The 20,174-nt window shown below is 45.2% G+C and overlaps 1 protein-coding gene and 2 pseudogenes across 1 annotated transcript; 1 reads left to right on the top strand and 2 right to left on the bottom strand.

The window, feature by feature from the left end:
* Positions 1–2,897: 2,897 nt before the first annotated feature.
* Positions 2,898–5,091, top strand: LOC140222151 (uncharacterized). The gene is made up of 5 exons (XM_072292353.1): positions 2,898–2,913; positions 3,846–3,880; positions 3,965–4,094; positions 4,200–4,329; positions 4,571–5,091. Exons 1-5 carry the CDS (start codon positions 2,898–2,900, stop codon positions 4,653–4,655), a joined length of 396 nt encoding a protein of 131 aa, XP_072148454.1. The 3' UTR covers positions 4,656–5,091.
* A 530-nt stretch (positions 5,092–5,621) lies between these two features.
* Positions 5,622–8,343, bottom strand: LOC117848319 (anthocyanidin 5,3-O-glucosyltransferase-like; annotated as a pseudogene).
* A 140-nt stretch (positions 8,344–8,483) lies between these two features.
* Positions 8,484–14,422, bottom strand: LOC117848318 (anthocyanidin 5,3-O-glucosyltransferase-like; annotated as a pseudogene).
* Positions 14,423–20,174: the final 5,752 nt, after the last annotated feature.

Genomic DNA, 20,174 nt, shown 5'->3' with positions numbered 1-20,174 from the left:
AGGCTCGGGGGCTAAGCGCCGATTACTACCTGCAATATCTCCAGTGGCTCAGCTAGCTTCCAAGCTCGGGGGCTAAGCGTCAAATAACTACTCGAAGTGGCTTCTACGGCTCACCTAACGCATAAGCTTGGGGCCGGATGCCGCAAAACTACTCAGATAACGACTGCCATGAAGATTAAGCTCGCTAGACCCTCGAATTGATTATTTAATCATTTCAAAACTCGAGGGCTGATAAGCTATACCTAACAGTTGATTTTTTCAAGATGAAAGAAGAAGATTTAAGATTTTATTGACCCTCAATCTGATTCTTCGATGCAACCTAAGGCTCAGGGGCTATTTCATATGGAGTGCGACTTTCACCGCCCTCCATATCACATTCCAAAGATGAAGATTACAAAATCAAGACGATCAAGAGCTTGAGCACACCATGCTTCATGGTAGTTTCGAGGAACTTTAAAGATTAAGCCAGACAAAGTACTCGAGGAGCACTAAACTACTCGGTGAGGATCTGAAAAGTTCACGAAGACTGCTGCATTCGACTATGAAGTGCTCGGGGGCTTGTCGGGGATAGATCCCCGGTACCCACAAGGAAGGAAGAATATGGACTTCTACTAGAATTCCCATGTAATCCTACTAGGACTCATACATTGTAATCCTACTAAGACTCCTACCTTGTAACCGACCAGTAATCCCGTCCCCTACAGTATATAAAGGAGGACAGGGGTCACTAGATCGGTAGGCGAAGACCTCATAGAACCACAATAGAGGACCAAATTCTCAACACCAAACAACACCCAAGTGCAGGGCGCAATATACAACACCTCAAACAAGACGTAGGGTCTTACGCTACTCTGGCGGCCCAAACCTGTATAAATCTGTGTCTTGTGTCCTCTCTTTTACCATCAAATTCTAGGTTCGACAATCCCTACCAACCAATCTACTACCTCAAGATACTCCTCGGTAGGTTGCCGAGTACCTCCCACAGAAACCGGTGGCCAGATCTCTCGAGGTCCGACAATACCGCTCGAGTGGTTGGCGGCCCCTACGCTTCCAAAGCAAAGGAACAAAACATTATGCTCTGGTTGCTCGTCGATCCATGCCAGGCACTCATGCTTTTCTTTTGTGCTAGCGGCACTCTCGACGAGTCGCTCGACGCACTACACCGGAGGCACTGTGAACCCACTTTGGCGGAGAAACCAAGGGTTCGTGAGGGCTTCCACAATTCCACTGCCCGAGCCTCTAGCGATGCGAACGTGTTCACCAGTATGTCATCTGCCTCCAGATTCTTACTATACGATTTTGTCATCACCTTGTATACCTCACTCTCGGGGTCCTCGAGCATTTCACCCATGTGGTGAGAAGCGGGCACGGGTGGGACACCATGAAAGTTGAGAGTGGCGTCTCCTAGCTCCTTGAAGCTTGGCAGACCCTCCGTGCGGACCCAAGGAACCTGGAGGAACGCAGCGAGGGCGGAGGCATTTGAGGTGAAGAAAACGTAAGAAGGGATTCCTAGCTCCTTGGTGACATCAAGTGCCTCGTTGGACAGTGAGTCCACAATCACTGTGTGGATGTTTCGTGGAGGTAAGGAGCTGAGGAACTCATGGAGGTGCTTGTTGTAGTGCCTTATGAGCTCAAAGTACCCGAGAAGCAGCTGCACGTTGTTGGTGATGGTGGGAGGGTTTTGGATCCAAGGGGAGCGTGTGGAAGGTGACCGACGGCTTGGAGGCTGCGGCTCGGTCGACGTCAGCGGCGAAGGGGATGTTGTGCTTCATGGTAACGTTGATGAGGGTGACCACGGCGGTGTATCCCTCCCCTAGGAGGCTGTCGGCAAACTGCATCATGGGGATGAAGTGGCCGACGGTGAGGTCAGGGTAGAGAACGATAGTCTTCTTCATGGTTGTGGCTTGCTTTTGTGGCTAGCAGGCCGCAAGGAACCTGGATGAAGGTTATTGTGCCTGAGTAATTGAGCAATGGTTTGAAACTAGGAGAAGACGGGTGACAAGTTAAAGAGTACCTTTATAGCAGTAGCACCCGGCTCAATTGTTGTCGGCCTGAACTAAAGTGACAAGAACTAGAACCTACCGGAACTAGAACCTACCGGAATACGGCTCAAATTCCACGTGTATATAATGAACAGGACCACGCTCGATCAGCTAGCTTGTTTGGCTAGCTGTCGACCGATGCTAGCCACTAAAAATGAGCAATACTTCCTCCGTTTCAAATTTATGTCATTCCAACTTTCTTAGAGAGTCAAAACATCTCAAGTTTGACCAAATTTATACAATAAATACTAACATTCATGGTATCAAATAAGTACTATTGATTTTTTCATTAAATATATTTTCATAGTATATCTATTCGGTGACATAAATCTTTGTTATCCTCTCTATAATCAAACGTAAAATAGTTTGACTCTCCAAAAAAGTTAGAATAACTTGTAATTTGGAACAGAATTTGGAACGGAGGGAGGGAGTACGAAACTATCTGAAACCAGACAAGAGTTAGAGAATAATGTTGCAAGCAGCCAAACACAAGGTGCTTTTGAACCACTGCGGACTGCATTATTGCACGTTACCGTCGCATGCGTGTAGGCCGCTCTAGTGCTACATTTCGCTATGATAAATCGCATAGACATCACACATATTTTTCTTAACAGAATATAGGAGTGGTCGCGCGTGACAGTAAAGGAAATGTGCACTTCAGTGCATGGCGCGTACTATTCAGACGCGCAGGAGCTGCAGTAGCCGAGACCACAGCATGTGTGGAAGGAATTCGCCTAGCTACACAACGGTGTCGGCAGCCGGTGATAATTGAATCGGATTGCGCATGAGTAGTCGCGGCCTTGCAGAGCGAGAACATCGACAAGTCAGAACTGAGCTATCCCAACTGCTTGGCTAATGGAGGATGACTCAAGTAAGAGAGAGAGGGTAATCAGCTAGCAAATGAATTAGCTTTGTTAGCTAGACTACATTCTGCAGTTTGGTTGAGGAACTCCTGCGTGCGTGTCACACCTTATCCAAAATGATTGTAACAACAAATCTGTTCAGTTAATAAAGAGCTTTCTTTACTCACAAAATAAAGTTAATTGTCCGTCTATCTGTATCTATACCTATTATTAAAGCAAGCAACGTCTCTGCCAGCAATTTTCGTCCGCCACCCTAATTTTGCAAAAAAAAAACCCTGATGTTTCGTGAAATCAACCCGCAGTCCAATTCTGAGTATAAGGGGGGCTCGGTTGGAAAAAATAGGAAAGCGAGGGGGTTAAAGGGGAAAGAGCTCAGCTCCCTCGTTCCCCTCCCTCCAACCGTCATGGTCATTTTGCAAAAAAGCCCCTCAAGTTTTTGGTAATGAACCCGCAGTTCATATTCTGAAGAGAGGGGGGCTCGGGTGGGAAAAAGAGGGAAGGGAGGGGGTTAAGGGGAAAAGGCTTCTCCTTTCTCCACAACAGAGAGGCGCAGGAGGGGATTGGGCGCGGGCGGAGACCGAAGCGGGGTGCCCTGCCGCTGCCCCGCGCGGCCTCGGCAGCGAGGTCGGTCGGGCGCTTGGCGGCGGCCTGCGGCTGCGTGCACTCATCGTCTCGACCCTTCTGGATGCGGGCCGCGGCGGCAGTGGCGGATCGGAGCAGGAGGCGGCGGCGGTACTGCGCGTGGACGAGGGTCTTGGTGTCGATGGGGCGGAGGAGGCCCGACTGGTCCTCCTGCAGCGCCTCCCACGAGCAGTCGTCCGTGAGAACAAGATCCCCGCGGAGCGCGCGGAATCGGCGGCGCAATTCAGGGGACGATCGGACGGCGGCGAGGAAGGCGCGGCAGGTGAGGGCTGATCTCAAGGATGAGGTCGTCCCCGAGGTCGCGGATGGGGCACCACAATGGCTGGCCTTAAGGTACAACTCATATTTCATTGAGTGTTTACCATGACATGTACATTTTCTTCTCCTTTCTAATCACACCATCGCTATTCTCTGTAGGCATTAGGCTACGAGTTTGACAATGATGAGTTTCATGCAAATGTTCATGGTACCTTGCCATATCACAATCTGAGGCCCGACCCTGTTTTGAGGACCCTCCTACTTTCAATTCCACAGAGAAAAATAGTATGAGAAGCACCGGTTTTTCTGTTTTGTTGCTGTACTCACAAATGACATGCTTGAAAAAATGATTAAGAGAGCATTTTTACCAACCTAATTTTAGTTGTTGCAGGTATTCCAAACTCTGACAAAGCACATGCGGAGGAGGCTCTGCACAGGCTGGGTTTACAGGGTTGCTTTAATGGTGTGATATGCTTTGAGACACTGAAATCTTGCAATGGTTTGATATGCTCAGTCCCAGAATTGCATGCTGTTCAAGGATGAAACATCTGCCGACTTGGTTGTTCTGAATGAATCAAATGGGTTCAGACCCAAATCACCCATCCTCTGCAAGCCCTCCATTGAAGCCATGAAAGCTGCAATTCGAATTGCAAATGTTGATCCTAAGAAGATAGTAAGAATTCTCCTCTCCGAAACATGACCAAGTACACGTTCAAACAAGTAAGGAATGCCCCGGTGGAAATTTACCTTCTATATATTTTTCAGATATTTTTTTGATGACAGCACTCGGAACATAGCTTTAGGAAAGGCTACAGGCTTCCATACTGTGATTGTAAGACGTCGTACATAGCCCAGATTCCACATTAACCATCATCATGTTCAATGGAAAAACTTAATTTACAAAACTTCCTGAATTTTGCAGGTTGGCAGGTCGACACTTATTCCCGGGGCTGACCATGCTCTGGAGAGCATTCATAACATCAAGGAAGCTTTGCCCGAGATATGGGATGGTCAAGATCGGTCTGAATTTGATGTTGTTCCTACTTCCAGCTCTGTTGGGACTGCGGTGGTTGCTTGAATGTGTCACCGTGTGGGTTATCCATCCTGTAATGCCACGTGTGGACTACTTGGTGTGATTTTGGATAGTGGATGCAGAAGATGTATCCTAGCTTCACTAGTGAAGAATTTGTTGTCATAGTTCCAACTATTAATGGAACTGTAACAGTTGGAGCACTGTGAGCATATGCAGTAATTCTGCAGATGTTACTCGCATTATCGGTGTACCATTCTCTATGTACCGTGTTTTTACCTCAGAATAAAGTGATTGCTCTAAATACAAAACTTCAGAAGTTTGTAAGATATTTAGATGAGTCTTGCATTTTTAGATGACAGCCCTTTACAAATATATTTTTCAAAGAAAGGTCCTTTAGGTAGGTAATAAGGGCATTGAAATAAATATAAAGTTTCAATGCAGTCCTTCTCATCGGATTATATTCAACACCCAAGACATTATCTGAAAAAAGGTACAAAATGATATGCAACAATCAAATTTGTGGTTCATAACCATAATTTATAAGTCCATACATTAATTGATTAATTTGCAAACATCTAAATAGATATTACTCTTAGAACTCTCAACTACAGCCATTTCATCAAAAGGTACATATTAAGTCATATCAAAACATGATTAGCTACATATAGACCATATTATATAGTATGGTAATATATCGATGTAGTTTTCATGTACCCGTAGCAACGCATGGGCATATTTGCTAGTGTATTGGTAAAGAAGATAAAATAAGAAAAAAAGCAATAATTTCAACAAACAACAACCTGTGCATTGGGAAGTTTACTTTTAAGAATGGATTTAATATACTCTTCCATCTCTAAAAAGTAAACAAGGGCAAAACATTGAAAGTGGCTCTCCTCGAAAAAAAAAGAACATTGATAGTGGTGTTATGCCACGAAGACTACTCGATGCATACATCAGATTGAATGTTCACTCTCTCCTAGTCCCTCTAGGAGCAAACAATAAAAAAGAAGAGCAAGAATCCTTTCCAAATTGTAGTTGTTCTGCTGTATAATTGAACATCACAGGCACAATGTGCGCATGCATGTTTGTAGTAACAGGAGGCACCAATGCATCAAGCACGTGTACGTCCCTCTAGGTCCGCCACATCTAACAAAAACTGACCAAATGCTGCACGCGATGACCCACCTTCCTTCCAGGCCATGGCTGCAGCCTCTTTGAGCGACGTCACCCGCGCCCGTAGTCGGGCCCCTTCTTCACTCTCCAACACTAATCTTACCTTGGCCTCTACCTCCTCAGCCTTGACCAGCCCCTGCTGCCACCCGACCACCTCCACACCAACCCCAAACTCCTCCACCATGAACACCTTGTTCATCTTCTGCTCTGCATACTGAGGCCAGCAGAGCATCGGCACACCAGCCATGACCCCCTCTAGCACAGAGCTCCACCCGCAGTGCGTGACGAATGCGCCTACCGCCTTGTGACGAAGCACGTCCACCTGCGGTGCCCATAGCTTGACGACGAGGCCACGGCCATTTGTCCTCTCCAGGAATCCCTCCGGCAGGAGTGTGTCGAGGTCCGGGTCACCATGGACCGCGAACGTGTTGTCACGAAGAGGTGCTCGCACCACCCAGAGGAACCGGTGGCCGGATCTCTCGAGGCCAACGGCAATATCCTTGAGCTGGTCCTCCGAGTGGAATCCCAAGCTTCCAAAACAGAGGAACGCGACACTGTGCTCCGGTTGCTCATCGAGCCATGTGAGGCACTCGTGCTTTCCTTTGGTCTCACCAGCCTTCTCCACAAGTGGCCCGACGGAGTACACCGGAGGCACCGTGAACTCACCTCCGGGGAGAAACCGCGGGTCCTTGAGAGCCCCCAGTGCCAGAGCCTCTAGAGACGCGAACGTGTTCACCAGCATGCCGTTTGCCTCCAGATTCCTGCAGTACATGTTCACCAGCGCTTGGTATATCTCACTCTTTGGGTCCTCGAGCATTTCACGGAAGAGATGGGAAGCCGGCACGGGTGGGACACCAAACAAGTCGAGAGGAGAGTCTCCGAGCTCCTTGAAGCTTAGCTGACCCCCCGTGCGGATGGAACAAAGCTGGAGCGATATACCGCGAGGGCGGAAGCACTGTAGGCGACGAAGGTGTAAGCCGGGATCCCGAGGTCCTTGGTGACGTCGAGCGCCACGTTGGACGTGAAGTCCAGGATCACCGCGTGGACGCTTCCCGGAGGCATGGAGCAGAGGAACTCACCGAGGTGCTCGTTGTAGCGCCTGAGCAGCTCCGAGTACCCGATGAGGAACTGCGCATCGTTGGTAACGGTGGGCGGGTTGTTGATCCGAGGGAGCGTGTGGAACGTGACCGACGGCTTGGAGGCTGCGACCCGGTCGACGGCGGCGGCGAAAGCGATGTTCTGGTCCTTGGTAATATTGATGATGGCGACCGTGACGGCGTAGCCCTCCTCCAGGAGGGCGTCGGCGAGCTGCATCATGGGGACGAAGTGGCTGACGGCGAGGCCGGGGTACAGCACGACGGTCTTCTTCTTCATGGCCGGCTGATTTTTCTGGTTAGCTCGATGGTGGCAAGATGAAGGTTATCACTACTTTATCATGCATGAGTAATCGAACGGTGGCTTCAAATAGGAGAGGGGTGGCAACGGTCCCCGGCTAGCTAGCGTTTCTGTACTGTTGATGGTGCGGACTGCGTCGCACGGCAGCATCAGCTTGAGCCTCAGCCTCTGTCTAACACGTGATTCACACCGATAGCGACGGCAACGGTCCCCGGCTCAGCTGTCGGATCCTGGCGTCCTTCATCACCACTGTTCGTCCAGCGTCCGTACATGCGGAAGTTATTTCTTTGCTCAGCCTTGTCTTGCATAAAAGGGACGTGGAGTCCAGCGATCTTGTTTCTTCGTACAGAAGCTCTCATTCTGGAGGGAATAAAAGTAACCTGAAAACCATCATCTACCAAGCAACCATGAAGTTCAAGCCAACGGCTTTAGTTTTGTATGTTTTGTTTAGTGAAGTCTTTGTTGTCAGGTGGTGTGTCTGTTGGCATAATAATTGGTGGGGTGTAACCTGCTGGATGTGTGTGTTAATCAGCTGCAAGTTGCATGTTTCTTTTTTCTTACCAACTGTTGAGGAAGTAACATTGAAAGTAACTGAAGACTGCTTTGGGGGTCCGGTCTTGAGCAGATTGTTATTTGAGTTACAATTCCACAACAATGAATGAACAACATTGCACTGTTTTTAACTGGAACGTGACGGGGTTGAATGCTAAAGCTAGAAGGAAGGTGGTCAGAGATTTGGTGTCTGAGCATAAAGCCACTGTGGTATGCTTGCAAGAGACTAAACTGGAAGACATTGACTCTCTCATAGTGACAGAGACTTTGGGCACTCAATTTGCCAAGAACTTCACTTTCTTGGCAGCTCAGGAAACAAGAGGGGGTGTTCTTCTTGCTGCACATGAGGACTATTACAAGCTGAGTGAGCCACAAATTGGTGAAAATACAGTGACAGCCAAATTGGAGGCCAGGACATATCCCCTTGACTGGTGGGTGACTGGAGTCTATGGACCACAGGATGATACTTCAAAACTGGAATTTCTCAATGAAATCAAGCAATGCAAACCAGTACAATCTGACAGATGGCTTTTAATGGGGGACTTCAATATGATTTTGAGTGCTGATGATAAGAGCAATGATAACATAAACAGAAGAATTATGGGGGCATTCAGAAATACAGTGCAGGATCTCGAGTTAAAGGAAATCCCTTTGTTAGGAAGGAAATATACATGGAGTAATCATGTCACTCACACTAGGATAGACAGATTCTTTTGCTCCACTGATTGGGAGGTCATGCTGCCACACTGCAAACTTCAGGCTGATGCCTCTTTGGTTTCTGACCATTGCCCCCTCATCCTATCTGCTGAAAGCTATTACAGAAGCTATAAGGGATTCAGATTTGAGTCCTTCTGGCCCGCCATACAGGGATTCAAGGAAGAGGTTGCTGCATCCTGGAGTAGAGAGCTTAACATCCATAATCCTTTCCTTAGACTACATATCAAAATGCAATGTACTGCGAAAAAGTTGAGATTGTGGGCAAGATCAAAGATTGGGAACAACAAACTTTTGATGACAGCAGCAAAACAGCTAATTGGGATCTTTGATGTGGTTCAGGAGCACAGAATTTTGAGCCAACAAGAAATCCTTCTGAAGAGAGACCTCAAGAATAGATTCCTGGTTATGTCAGCAATTGAAAAATTAAGAGCAAAACAAAGGGCAAGGGTCAACTACTTGAAAGCAGGAGATGCTTCCTCCAAATTTTTCTTTATCACTGCAAATGGAAGAAGACAGAAAAAGTACATCAAAAGTTTGCAAACAACCCAAGGGACTCTACACAAACAGGAAGAAAAGGAAAAGGCCATATACGATCACTTCAATTCAGTGCTGGGATCTTCTGACACAAGACTAGAAACTCTAAACTGGGAAATAATTGACATGCCTAGGCATGACTCGAGCCACTTGGAGACAGAATTCACAGAGGAGGAAATAAAAGAAGTGATTATAGATCTGAAACAAGAATCAGCTCCAGGGCCTGATGGTTATATAGGAAAATTTTTCAGAAACTGTTGGGATATCATAAAGGATGATCTAGTGGCAGCCATCCATTTTTTCTACAGCATTCATGATCAGCACTTCAACCTACTTAATTCTGCCCACATTGTACTGCTGCCTAAAACCTCTGAAGCTAAAGGGATCAATGACTACAGGCCCATCAGTCTCACCAGCAGTATTGCCAAGATCATTTCAAAACTTCTAGCTAACAGATTGGCTCAGCACTTGCATCAGCTTGTCTCCAGGAATCAGAGTGCCTTTATCAGGAAGAGATCAATACATGACAACTTCTTATACACTCAGAGCACAATCAGATTCCTGCATAGAGCTCACAAATCAGCCTTATTCCTAAAGCTTGATATAGCTAAAGCTTTTGATTCAGTTAAATGGGATTATTTGATGGAGGTATTGGAGCACATGGGTTTTGGCTCAAGATGGAGGGATTGGATCTCTGTGCTACTACACACTGCTTCCTCCTCAGTTTTGGTAAATGGGTCAAGAACTTCTTTCTTCAGACATATAAAAGGCCTAAGACAAGGAGACCCTCTATCACCCATGCTCTTCATTTTGGCATTGGAGCCATTGCAGAGACTCCTAGATCTAGCAGAGCAAACCTCTTATCTGACTCCTCTGGCTGGAAGGCATGCCAAGTTTAGAATAAGTTTGTATGCAGATGCTGCTGCCTTATTTCTGAATCCAGTAAAAGAAGAAGTGGATGCTGTCAAGGAAATTTTTGATACTTTTGGAGCAATTTCAGGCCTACATATAAACCTGGCCAGGAGTGCAGTTTACCCTATATGCTGCCAGCAGGTTCCACTACAACAGGTTATGCAAAACATGCCTTGCCAAGTGAACAATTTCCCATGCAAATACCTTGGGCTGCCTTTAAGTTTAAGAAAATTAAGAAGGGTGGAGGTTCAGCCTTTACTGGACAGAATTGCTGCAAAGCTCCCAACTTGGAAAGGTAAACTAATGGACAAGGCTGGAAGAGTAACTTTGGTCAGATCGGTGCTCACATCAATACCAATCTATTTCCTCACTGTTTTTCCACTCAAAAAATGGACCATAAAGAAGATTGATAAGCTCAGGAGAGGTTTCTTATGGAAAGGATCAGAACATGTGAATGGGGGGCACTGTCTAGTCACTTGGAAGAAAGTCATGCTGCCTAAGAACCTGGGAGGATTGGGCATTCTAAACCTTGAGATGTTCAGTAGAGCTTTGAGATTAAGATGGCTTTGGATTGAATGGAGTGACCCTCACAGACCATGGGTTGGCACAACAGTACCTTGTGATCATATTGACAGACTATTCTTCAGAGTAAGTACGGTTGTCACTATTGGGAATGGCTCAAAGGCTAAATTCTGGCATAGTACCTGGATACAAGGCAAAGCACCGATGGATATCGCTCCAAATCTCTACAAGTTGGCATGGAGAAAGAATCAGACGGTTCAGGAAGATCTTCTAAACCAAAATTGGACCAGGGGGTTATGGCGCATGTCCTCAATTCAGGAGATGGCTGAATTTGTTGTCCTATGGGATTTAGTGCAAAATGTGCAGCTGACAGATCAGGAAGACTCAATTAAGTGGCGGTGGACGGCAGACGGTGTTTACACTGCAAAATCTGCATACACTGCCCAGCTAAGAGGAACCTATTCACCATTGCAAAGTGATAGCATCTGGAAGGCTTATGCTGAAGGGAAGCTGAAGTTTTTTGCTTGGCTCATGACTCGGTCCAAACTTCTGACAGCAGATAAACTCTTGATCAGGAATTGGCCATGCTCCGATGTGTGCTCTTTGTGTGACCAAGCTTCGGAAACGACTGTTCACTTATGCTTACATTGCCCATATGCAAAGGAAATCTGGATGCTTCTCGCCACTTGGATGGGGTGGCCTACTGACTGCTTCATGATTCCAGCTCAGGACATACAGGAATGGTGGAATGAATTCCTGAAGCCTTTTGCAAGAAAGGTGCGAAGATCGGTGGCAGCTCTAATTATGTACACCACGTGGAATATTTGGAAAGAAAGAAATTGTCGGGTGTTTGACAACAAATCCATGCGACCGGATCAGGTATTTCAACTAATTCAGAATGATGTGATGCTTCGAAGAAGGGCGTGCGGTACCCCGTTCATCCGAGAGGAGATTGCTCTTTCATGATGTTTTTCAGTTTCTTATTGTTACTTCCTGTGTTTGAGGTCGTTTCCTTTCATGTAATCTATATGTAAAACTATGTCCAAATTTCTTCTCCTCTTAAATGAATAGGCAGAGCTCCTGCCAATAATTTCGAAAAAAAAATTACTGGGGCTGGCCAACTTGATCGGGGTTGCCCGAAAAACTCTTTGGTCCCCGTTGTCCTAGGGGGTAGGGGTGTGGCACCCCACCTCGTGCCTCCGCCTCCGTATCTTCCCCCTCTTCCGTCTTGCCGCTGCCAGCCGCTGCCAGAGATTCACTGGTGGAAGCCCGCACGGCAACAATCATGGTGGCGGTAGGGCACCATCTCCTTTCCTCCGGTTAGTTTTCTCCCCCGAGCTCATGGTCGGCGGCCGCGGCTTCCTGTCTGGGTTGGCAGTGGTCCGACTCCGATCCAGGCCCCCATAACACCCGAATACGGCACTCCCTCGTCCATCAGGTTGGCCGATGGCCTTTCCCTTTCGCATACTCGGGGTTGCGGCGCCATCGAGCTCCGTTGTTGTCTAGCTCATGGCCGTCTTCACCTCCAAGAGCTGATGGGTTTCGGCTACCGACTGCGTGCGGCTGCGGCCCTACGGCGATGGCGTGCGGTGCACCAACTGCAAACCTATCAGCAACTCAGATCCAAACCAAGGAGGCAAGGACCATAGACTTGCAATAGCGATAGGATGCATCACAAATATCTGACGCCAACAAGACCAACCAATTTGAGCAGCGCAGGAGAAAAACAGCAAATCCCAGCCAGCGATTCTAAACAAAATTTGGGCTGTGATTGACAACATTTAATGGCGTATATATAAGGTTGGGATTGGCTCTTAAACTGACTATGGTAATGCTAATTTTCATATATGTAAGGTTGTTATAATTAGAAATGAGTTCAAGTTCTTCATATAGAAGGAACATACCACCATGCTGAAATCCAATAAAGACTGCAGGCGTGCAGCAAATGCAATGATGCTTCCAAACTGTAGCTGACCCACCGCATCATGGGCGTGTCAGCCGCTGCCCGAGACAACCTGCGTCCGACAAGAACTGGCCAAAAGCAATGCGCGACGAGCCACCATCCTTCCAGGACACTGCGGCGGCTTCCTTGTGCTGGGAGACCCGTGCCCTGAGCCGCTTGCCTTCCTCGGCCTCCATCACCAGCTTCACCTTGGCCTCCATCTCCTCGGCCCTAACCATCCCCTGCTGCCATCCAACCACCTCAACGCCGACCCCATACTCCTCCACCATGAACACCTTGTTCATCTTCTGCTCCGCATACAGAGGCCAGCAGAGCATCGGCACGCCCGCGGTGATCCCTTCCAGCACCGAGTTCCACCCGCAGTGCGTCACGAACGCTCCTGTCGCCCTATGACGAAGCACTTCCACCTGCGGCACCCACAGCTTGACGACGAGACCACGCCCACTGGTCCTCTCCAAGAACCCCTTGGGCAAAAGGGCATCGAGGTCTGGGTCGGCGCAGGGGTCGAACGGCTTCTCCGGGTCGTCGGGTGCAGGGGCTCGCACCACCCACAGGAACCGGTGCCCGGACTTCTCCAGACCAATGGCCATCTCCTTTAGCTGCTCCTCTGAATGGTTGCCGGCGCCGGTGCCTCCAAAGCAGAGGAACACCACGCTGTGCTCAGGTTGCCCGTCGAGCCACGCGAGGCACTCGTGCTTCTCTTTTGCGCCGTACCCGGCGACAAACGGACCGACACAGTAGAGCGGAGGCATTTTGGGGAAAACCCGTGGATCGCCAAGAGCTCCCACTGCACGAGCCTCAAGCGATCCGAACGTGTTCGCTAGAATTCCTTGGGATTCTTGTATTCTGGTGAGCATGTTCATCACTGCCACGTATGTCTCACTCCCTGGTTCCTCCAGCATTTCAGTGGTGAGATGCGAAGCGGGCACTGGTGGGACGCCATGGAAGTTCAGAGGCATGTCTCCCACCTCTTTGAGACTCGGCTGGCCTTCCGCACGGGCCTTCCGCACGGTTCGACGGAACCTGGACGGACGCGGCAAGGGCGGAGGCGTTGGAGGGGAAGAAGGTGTAAGTTGGGATCCCGAGCTTGTTGGTGACGTCGAGGACCTCGATGGACATCATGTCCACGATCAGGGAGTGGACGCTGCCGGGCGGCATCGACAGGAGGAAGCCATGGAGGTGCTGGTGGTAGCGGCGCACGAGGTCGAAGTACCTGACGACGAAGTTGCCGTCGTGGACAAAGGCGGGGGAGTCCTGGTTCCGTGGGAGCTTGTGGAAGGCCACGGACGGCATGGAGGCGGCGGCACGGTCGACGACGGCGGCCAGGGCGATGTCTCCTTTCACGGTTGGGTCGATGAGCGCGACCACTACGGCGTAGCCTTCCTCTAGCAGGACGTCGGCGAGCTTCACCATGGGGACGAAGTGGCTAACGGCGAGGCCCGGGTACAGAACGACGGTCTTCTTCTCCATGGCCAGCACCCGAATTTTTAGAGCAATCAACGATCCACGTCTTCCCCAACTCCGGCTGCTCTCCTGTGACTGTGAGGGTTAGTGTTCGGGGTTTGGGATTTGGGGATGGGGGTTCCTTCTGGGAGTGGTGGTGGTTATAGGGGAAAGGCCGCCGCTGGCAGGCCGGCCCGGCGGAGGTGGAGGAGGCCGGTTGGGTTGGTTAGGGCCGGGGAGTCAACGGATTACTGCGGCGGCAGTGGATCCGGCGGCAGAGAGCGGCCAGAGACGGGGAAGAAGTGAGGGGTGGGAGCGATGGCGCGCTTTGTTGGAGTTCAAAGATGAGAAGCCGGAGGCCAGCTTGTGCACCTGGGCTTGTCGCGGTGGCTCGCCGGCGTCGTCCTATGCTGGCCAACGGCGGTCGGGACTCGGGAGCGCGTTGGGCGGCGGCGGCGGCGGATCGAGCCTGCGGGAGCGGGATAGAAGAAGACAGGGCTACCTGGGCTGTTTGTGGACCATTGGATCGGCTCATCCAACGGCTGCAAAGTCGAGTGTGCTAGCTGTAGCTGTAGCGGAGATGCGCCAGTTCAGAAGGAGCCGAAGACAGGAGCGTTGTAGATTTTGATGGTGTTGTAGATGATTGGATAATACACAGTATATTCGTTTACAGTAGACCAGTGGAGGCATTGCACTACATTTGTAAGTGCATTGCTAGGGGTTGCATCAAATTAAAAATGGCTTTAAAGTGCCCTGGCCATATCATAAATTGTAAAATGTAGGAATCAACCCGAAGAGCTATTGCAGAGAGCTGTACCGTGGGAGGGCATCGATATTTCTTCTACCAAAACGAAGAAAATAGGTATGGATCCAATGTCTCTTGAAAGGTGGAAACAACAATATTTACAAATAGTAAGTGATAATGTACCCATAGAAAGCAAAAGATTGTATTGGCTCCATGCGTGTGTAGGGCCTTAGTTGCTCAGTATGAGCCAATGTATATGAAGGTAGAGCTATCATCGCCTATTGCAGTAGCAAAGTTGAGAAAAGATGATTATCTGAATTTCTTCTAAGATTGATTCCCTGTAGCTTTTGTTTGCAGCATTGCAGATTCAAAATAGGGTGATGCCCCTTGGTAAGAAACTTGGATAAATCTCATGATACCCTCCATGCCCATTAGCAATCTATGTAGAATTTAGAGCATCAAGAGTCAGAAAAAGATGAGACCGAAGTTGCATATAGAATTTAGAGCAGCAGAAGTCGGAATAAGATGAGAAGCTGCATATATACCATATAAATGATGGGCTCAAGTAAACATCTATTTTTGTCAGTGCATATAGGTATACACATACCTTACCAAATATAAGTCCTCGCAGAGTTAATGATTTGATATCATCGCTAGGTAAGAAGTGCAGATAAGAAAGAAAATATGAAAGCTGCATTTCTCTCTAAATTTCATTGAAGCTAAAATATGTACCACACAAAGTGTACCTGCAATTACATTCAGAATTTAAACAGAAAAAGATAATGAAGGTAAGTTTTGGCAATTCAATAACATCAATTAAATGTATTCTAGATGAGTAATTGCACAGAATAAAATTGCAGTGCTTGATCATAATTTCTTTGTAGCAATGCAGCAACTAAATAGACCTAATTCAGTGGTAAGATTTATGCTTTTTGGAACATGTCTTACACAGTAATAGCATAGACTAATGAAACTAACAAAAATCCTTATGGTGAACTAATCATTCGAACAGCCTATCACTGATCCCAAAAGTTCTATGTGTGTCTAAGCACAAATCTTGTATGGTTCCCATGCAACATACAAAAAGGATTGTATAGGCATTTCACAGCAAGAGGTTTTCATGCAGGTGACTATAACATTTTATTCTAAATACAAAAGCTTTAGACATTACATATCAGTACTCACCTTGATTATCATCGACGTGAACTCACATGCTCCCCAAAACTGCTGCCATGTACATTGTCCTGGTTGCCATTCAAATCAATGAGAACCAAAAAAATTAGCTCTGAAATTATAATTAGGATAAAGCTCAGTTTAGATGGATGTGTCCTGTTTATCCTAATTATACAACAGTACTCGACTGAAGAGATTCAAACACAAAGAAGCGGGACAGCTTCTACATTTTGTAGGAGCTTTATTTGGAGCAGTGAAGCAGCCTTATGTTCATGAGTTCCCTCATTAATAGTTCAGTATAGGATTAAGTAGCTAGGCAAATAATTGGGTCTGGTGGGGCAATGTATGCAAGCATTGTCGCAGGAGTTTTACTTGGACTAACATATAGGTAAATTTAAGTTCTAAAATCATATGCAGTTTGCAATCATTTTACCTTACTTCAACCATACAATTGAGTCAAAAAATTACTATTTAGTCCTCCTAGAATGTACCATAAACACATCAATTTTTGAAAATCGTGTCATCCAATTGTGGAAATATTAAATTGGCATGTTTTATGGAAATAATTGAATGGTATGCATATCGTGATGGAAAACATCATACAACAAAAGAATCCTATAACCGTTGGTCCTTTGCCTAACATAAAGATGCTACCAGAATATTTGAAACAATCAGTAACATATGAAAAGAAGATTTGCACACAATATGCAAAGGATGCTTTAGACCTTTTACCTGTCAGGTGAAGAACAACCTGCAAAAGAGATGTGTGCAATAAGGTTGTCAGATTATATAGTAGCTGAAACAGTTTGCTGCAAAAGAGATGTGTGCAGTAAGGATTCTTTTGGCTCTTCAGAAGAGACAGTTCTAACTAATGCGAAAAAGGACAGCAGTAGAAGGATTAACCATCCATCTTCTTTGATTCATTAAGCTGTGGTGATACTTCCAACATAGCCTAGAGCATTAAAGTTGATAAGAGATAGTAAGAAAAAAATAGCATCTATGATCCTGAACCCAGATGATTATTCCATTCCACAACTGTTTAGATTAGTCTAGTATTCGTGTATGATATTTTTGGACATGGAGTACAAATATGACATAAAAGGTTCATGATTAAATGAAATTGGTTAGCAACATCATTACTAAATAAAAAACAAGATTATGATTACTGAAATTGGCATCCCTATTTCTGAAGGTAACTAATTATTCTGAAATGATCCAATCCAGTTCAAATATATGTGCATGATGTTTTGGACCTGAATAGAAAACTTAACACTAAGTGATCAAGGCTACAAAACACCAAGCAATCAAGTCTAACTGATCACGCACCATTGATGGTCAATTTGGTTGCAAAATGTATTTAAAATAGCACATCATTAATATCATAGTGAAATATAACTTAATAACCCATAATTGCTTGGGAAGCATTTTTACTTTGGCAGTAGGATTTTAAAAAAACTAATGGGTTGAAATACAGCAAAATAAAGGCTCACCTTATGCAACTGTTCCGTCATGTATCCATTCTCATGAACAAGGTGCGACACCTGCGTGGGATGCTAATATCCTATTCTGTCAGAGGCAACGTATCCTACATCAAAGGCTCTGTCCAGTTTTCCATAACATCTCAAACCATAGCTCAGACCCCAAATGTGCTAGTTGTGCACATGGTAATCACAGTCCAACCCCGCACGAAGGTGCATACATGAAGCAGCATGTTAAGCATTCGGTCTTTTGGGCTTTTGGCTATAGGATAAAAGTATAACTATTCATATGTCACGGACTTTTTGAACACCAACAGTGTTCTAAAAAAGCAGAACTACCAGAATCGCCACAAAATATGAAGCCAGCTTTGCTTCAGTTAGGATGCCTAACCTGTGAGATGGCCTTTTCTCCAAATAGAATAATGGAGCATCAAGGCTAAAGGTCAAATATATAGAAAAAAATCTGAAGTTATTCTTTTATTCACTCAAGTCATGAGAGGACAAAAGGCATCTGTAAATGTTGAACCAACAGGTACGCAAGGAAAGTAATTAAACCAATGAAACAAAAGGCATAGAAGAAAGTGAAGCTTAGTGCAGCGTGTAAATTGAACCAGATCTGCATCAAGGAATCCTGGCAACGCTAGAGGAACAGGGAAAGGGGAAAAAAGCCTAAATCTTGCCAACCAGATCAGATGTGAGAGAAGAAAAGGAAATCAATCACGAGGGAAACATATCCCTGGACCAATCAATTGACCTTGGTGACGAAATTGACAGGCGAGAACATCCCCAAAACCAGTAATATGGAGAGAAAAAGATGATCAATACCAAAACCCTAACCACTATCAAGTGGAGTTACAAATTGAATAAGGCACTCAAAAGATTGATCCATTCAGGTGGGGAGAGAACATTACCGGAGATGTGGAATGACAATCTAGAGAGTGGACGGCGCGAGATGGGCAGGGGAGGCGCCGGTCGAAACGAATGCCGGAGAAGTGAAATCGGATGGTAAATAAAATTTTTACCGACGTGGCTAGGGCGATTACGCGCCGACCTCACCTCATTTGTTATATTCCAAGAGGGTGTTTGGATTTTAGTTCGGACTAAAATTTATATCACATCCAATATTCATAGGCTAATTAGAAAGATTAAATATAAGCTAATTATAAAACTAATTACACAAATGGAGACTAATTCACGAGACGAATCTATTAAGCCTAATTAATCCATCATTAGCACATGTTTACTATAGCATCACATTGTCAAATCATGGACTAATTAGGATTAATAGATTCATCTCGCAAATTAGTCTCGATCTGTGCAATTAGTTTTGTAATTACTCTATATTTAATACTCCTAATTAGTATCTAAACATTTGATGTGACAGGAATTTTAGGAGTGACTAAAGAAACAAACACCCCCTAAATCGAACAAAGATTGCATGGCATGGCAGGTGGCACCACCACAACCGCACGAATGGTTTATGATGGCGATGCAAACAGCTCGGTCGGCTCTACTTGGGGAATCCATCACTGTCACAACTCACAACAAACTTGGCAGTATTAATTATTTCACACTCCCGCTAATATTTTATTGTATTTAAAAATTGTTTAGAAATTAAACTCCTATCTAATAATCAAACTTGTTTACCTACTACTCTCTCATTTTTTTCAATACTTCAACATAACACATATAGATGTGTACTTATCTTTATCTAATTGTAATTAATTTTTAATTAGTAATTACTCTACATAATTTTTTATCCACATTCATATTTTTTTTCATTTTGTATCGCACCTCCATACATCGCGTTTAGCATCGTCACATACATGTATAAATGGTCTACATGGTGACACTTATCATGCGTATATACCTTAACTTAGTATTTCTATATTAACAATGACATAAATAGGTAATTTAGAATCATATATTAGTTTACTTTTAGTTATTTCTGTATGATGCACTTGAAGATAATTAGATTAAGATTTAGATACTTACTTTAGATAATTTTTAATAATGGCATACGTGGGTAACTTAGGTACAATTTAGAATGACCTTTTAAGTTATGCTTTATAATGATATGCGTGAGTAATTATGGGATTACTTTAGATTATTTTTTATAATGGCAGAGTTTAGTAATTTAGATATATTTTAGGGTTCATTTTAGAATATTTTCATAATATATTTTAGGGTTCATTTTAGAATATTTTCATAATAATAGTGGTGGGTAGCTTTTATAAAAAATATAATAAACCAATGATTATGATTATTACAGTTTATAGGATTGATGTTTGATATTTCTGATTTTCATGGAAAATTCTAGGATCTGTCTTTTTTTTAGTGTGTCCTGTGAAAACTAATGTGAAGTCTCCAATGGAAAAAAAATGAGATCATATTGCTACAAAGCTATTAACTTGAGTTATCTCTCACTTGTTAAATATTCTAACACAGTATTTATATAGATGTAAACTTATTATTTTCATCTGATTGTAATAGATTTTAGTTAGTAATTACTCTATAACGTTTTCACCCACATTTATAATATTTAACTTTTCACTCTACATCGTAGGTATGCGCTTGAATTTGTTTAATGGACCATGAGTTTGAGCTATAATTTTAACGTAGAAATATATATTATCATCACTTCCTCCATATCTGTAAAAATGATGACAAACATCATACGTATATACCTTAATTATTATATCATATACCAATAGTGTAAGAGATAGACG

This window comes from Setaria viridis, chromosome 3, assembly GCF_005286985.2.
Source record: "Setaria viridis chromosome 3, Setaria_viridis_v4.0, whole genome shotgun sequence".
NCBI classification, from domain to species: domain Eukaryota; kingdom Viridiplantae; phylum Streptophyta; class Magnoliopsida; order Poales; family Poaceae; genus Setaria; species Setaria viridis.
The sequence above is the reverse complement of the archived record's forward strand: the minus strand, read 5'-3'. Positions and strand labels throughout refer to the sequence as shown.

What these genes read in the sequence shown, in the direction of transcription:
- LOC140222151 (XM_072292353.1), top strand. An exon ending in CCACAATGGCTGGCCTTAAG is followed by an intron (nt 3,881 to 3,964) that starts GTACAACTCATA and finishes TATTCTCTGTAG; the next exon opens with GCATTAGGCTACGAGTTTGA. An exon ending in TCCACAGAGAAAAATAGTAT is followed by an intron (nt 4,095 to 4,199) that starts GAGAAGCACCGG and finishes TTGTTGCAGGTA; the next exon opens with TTCCAAACTCTGACAAAGCA.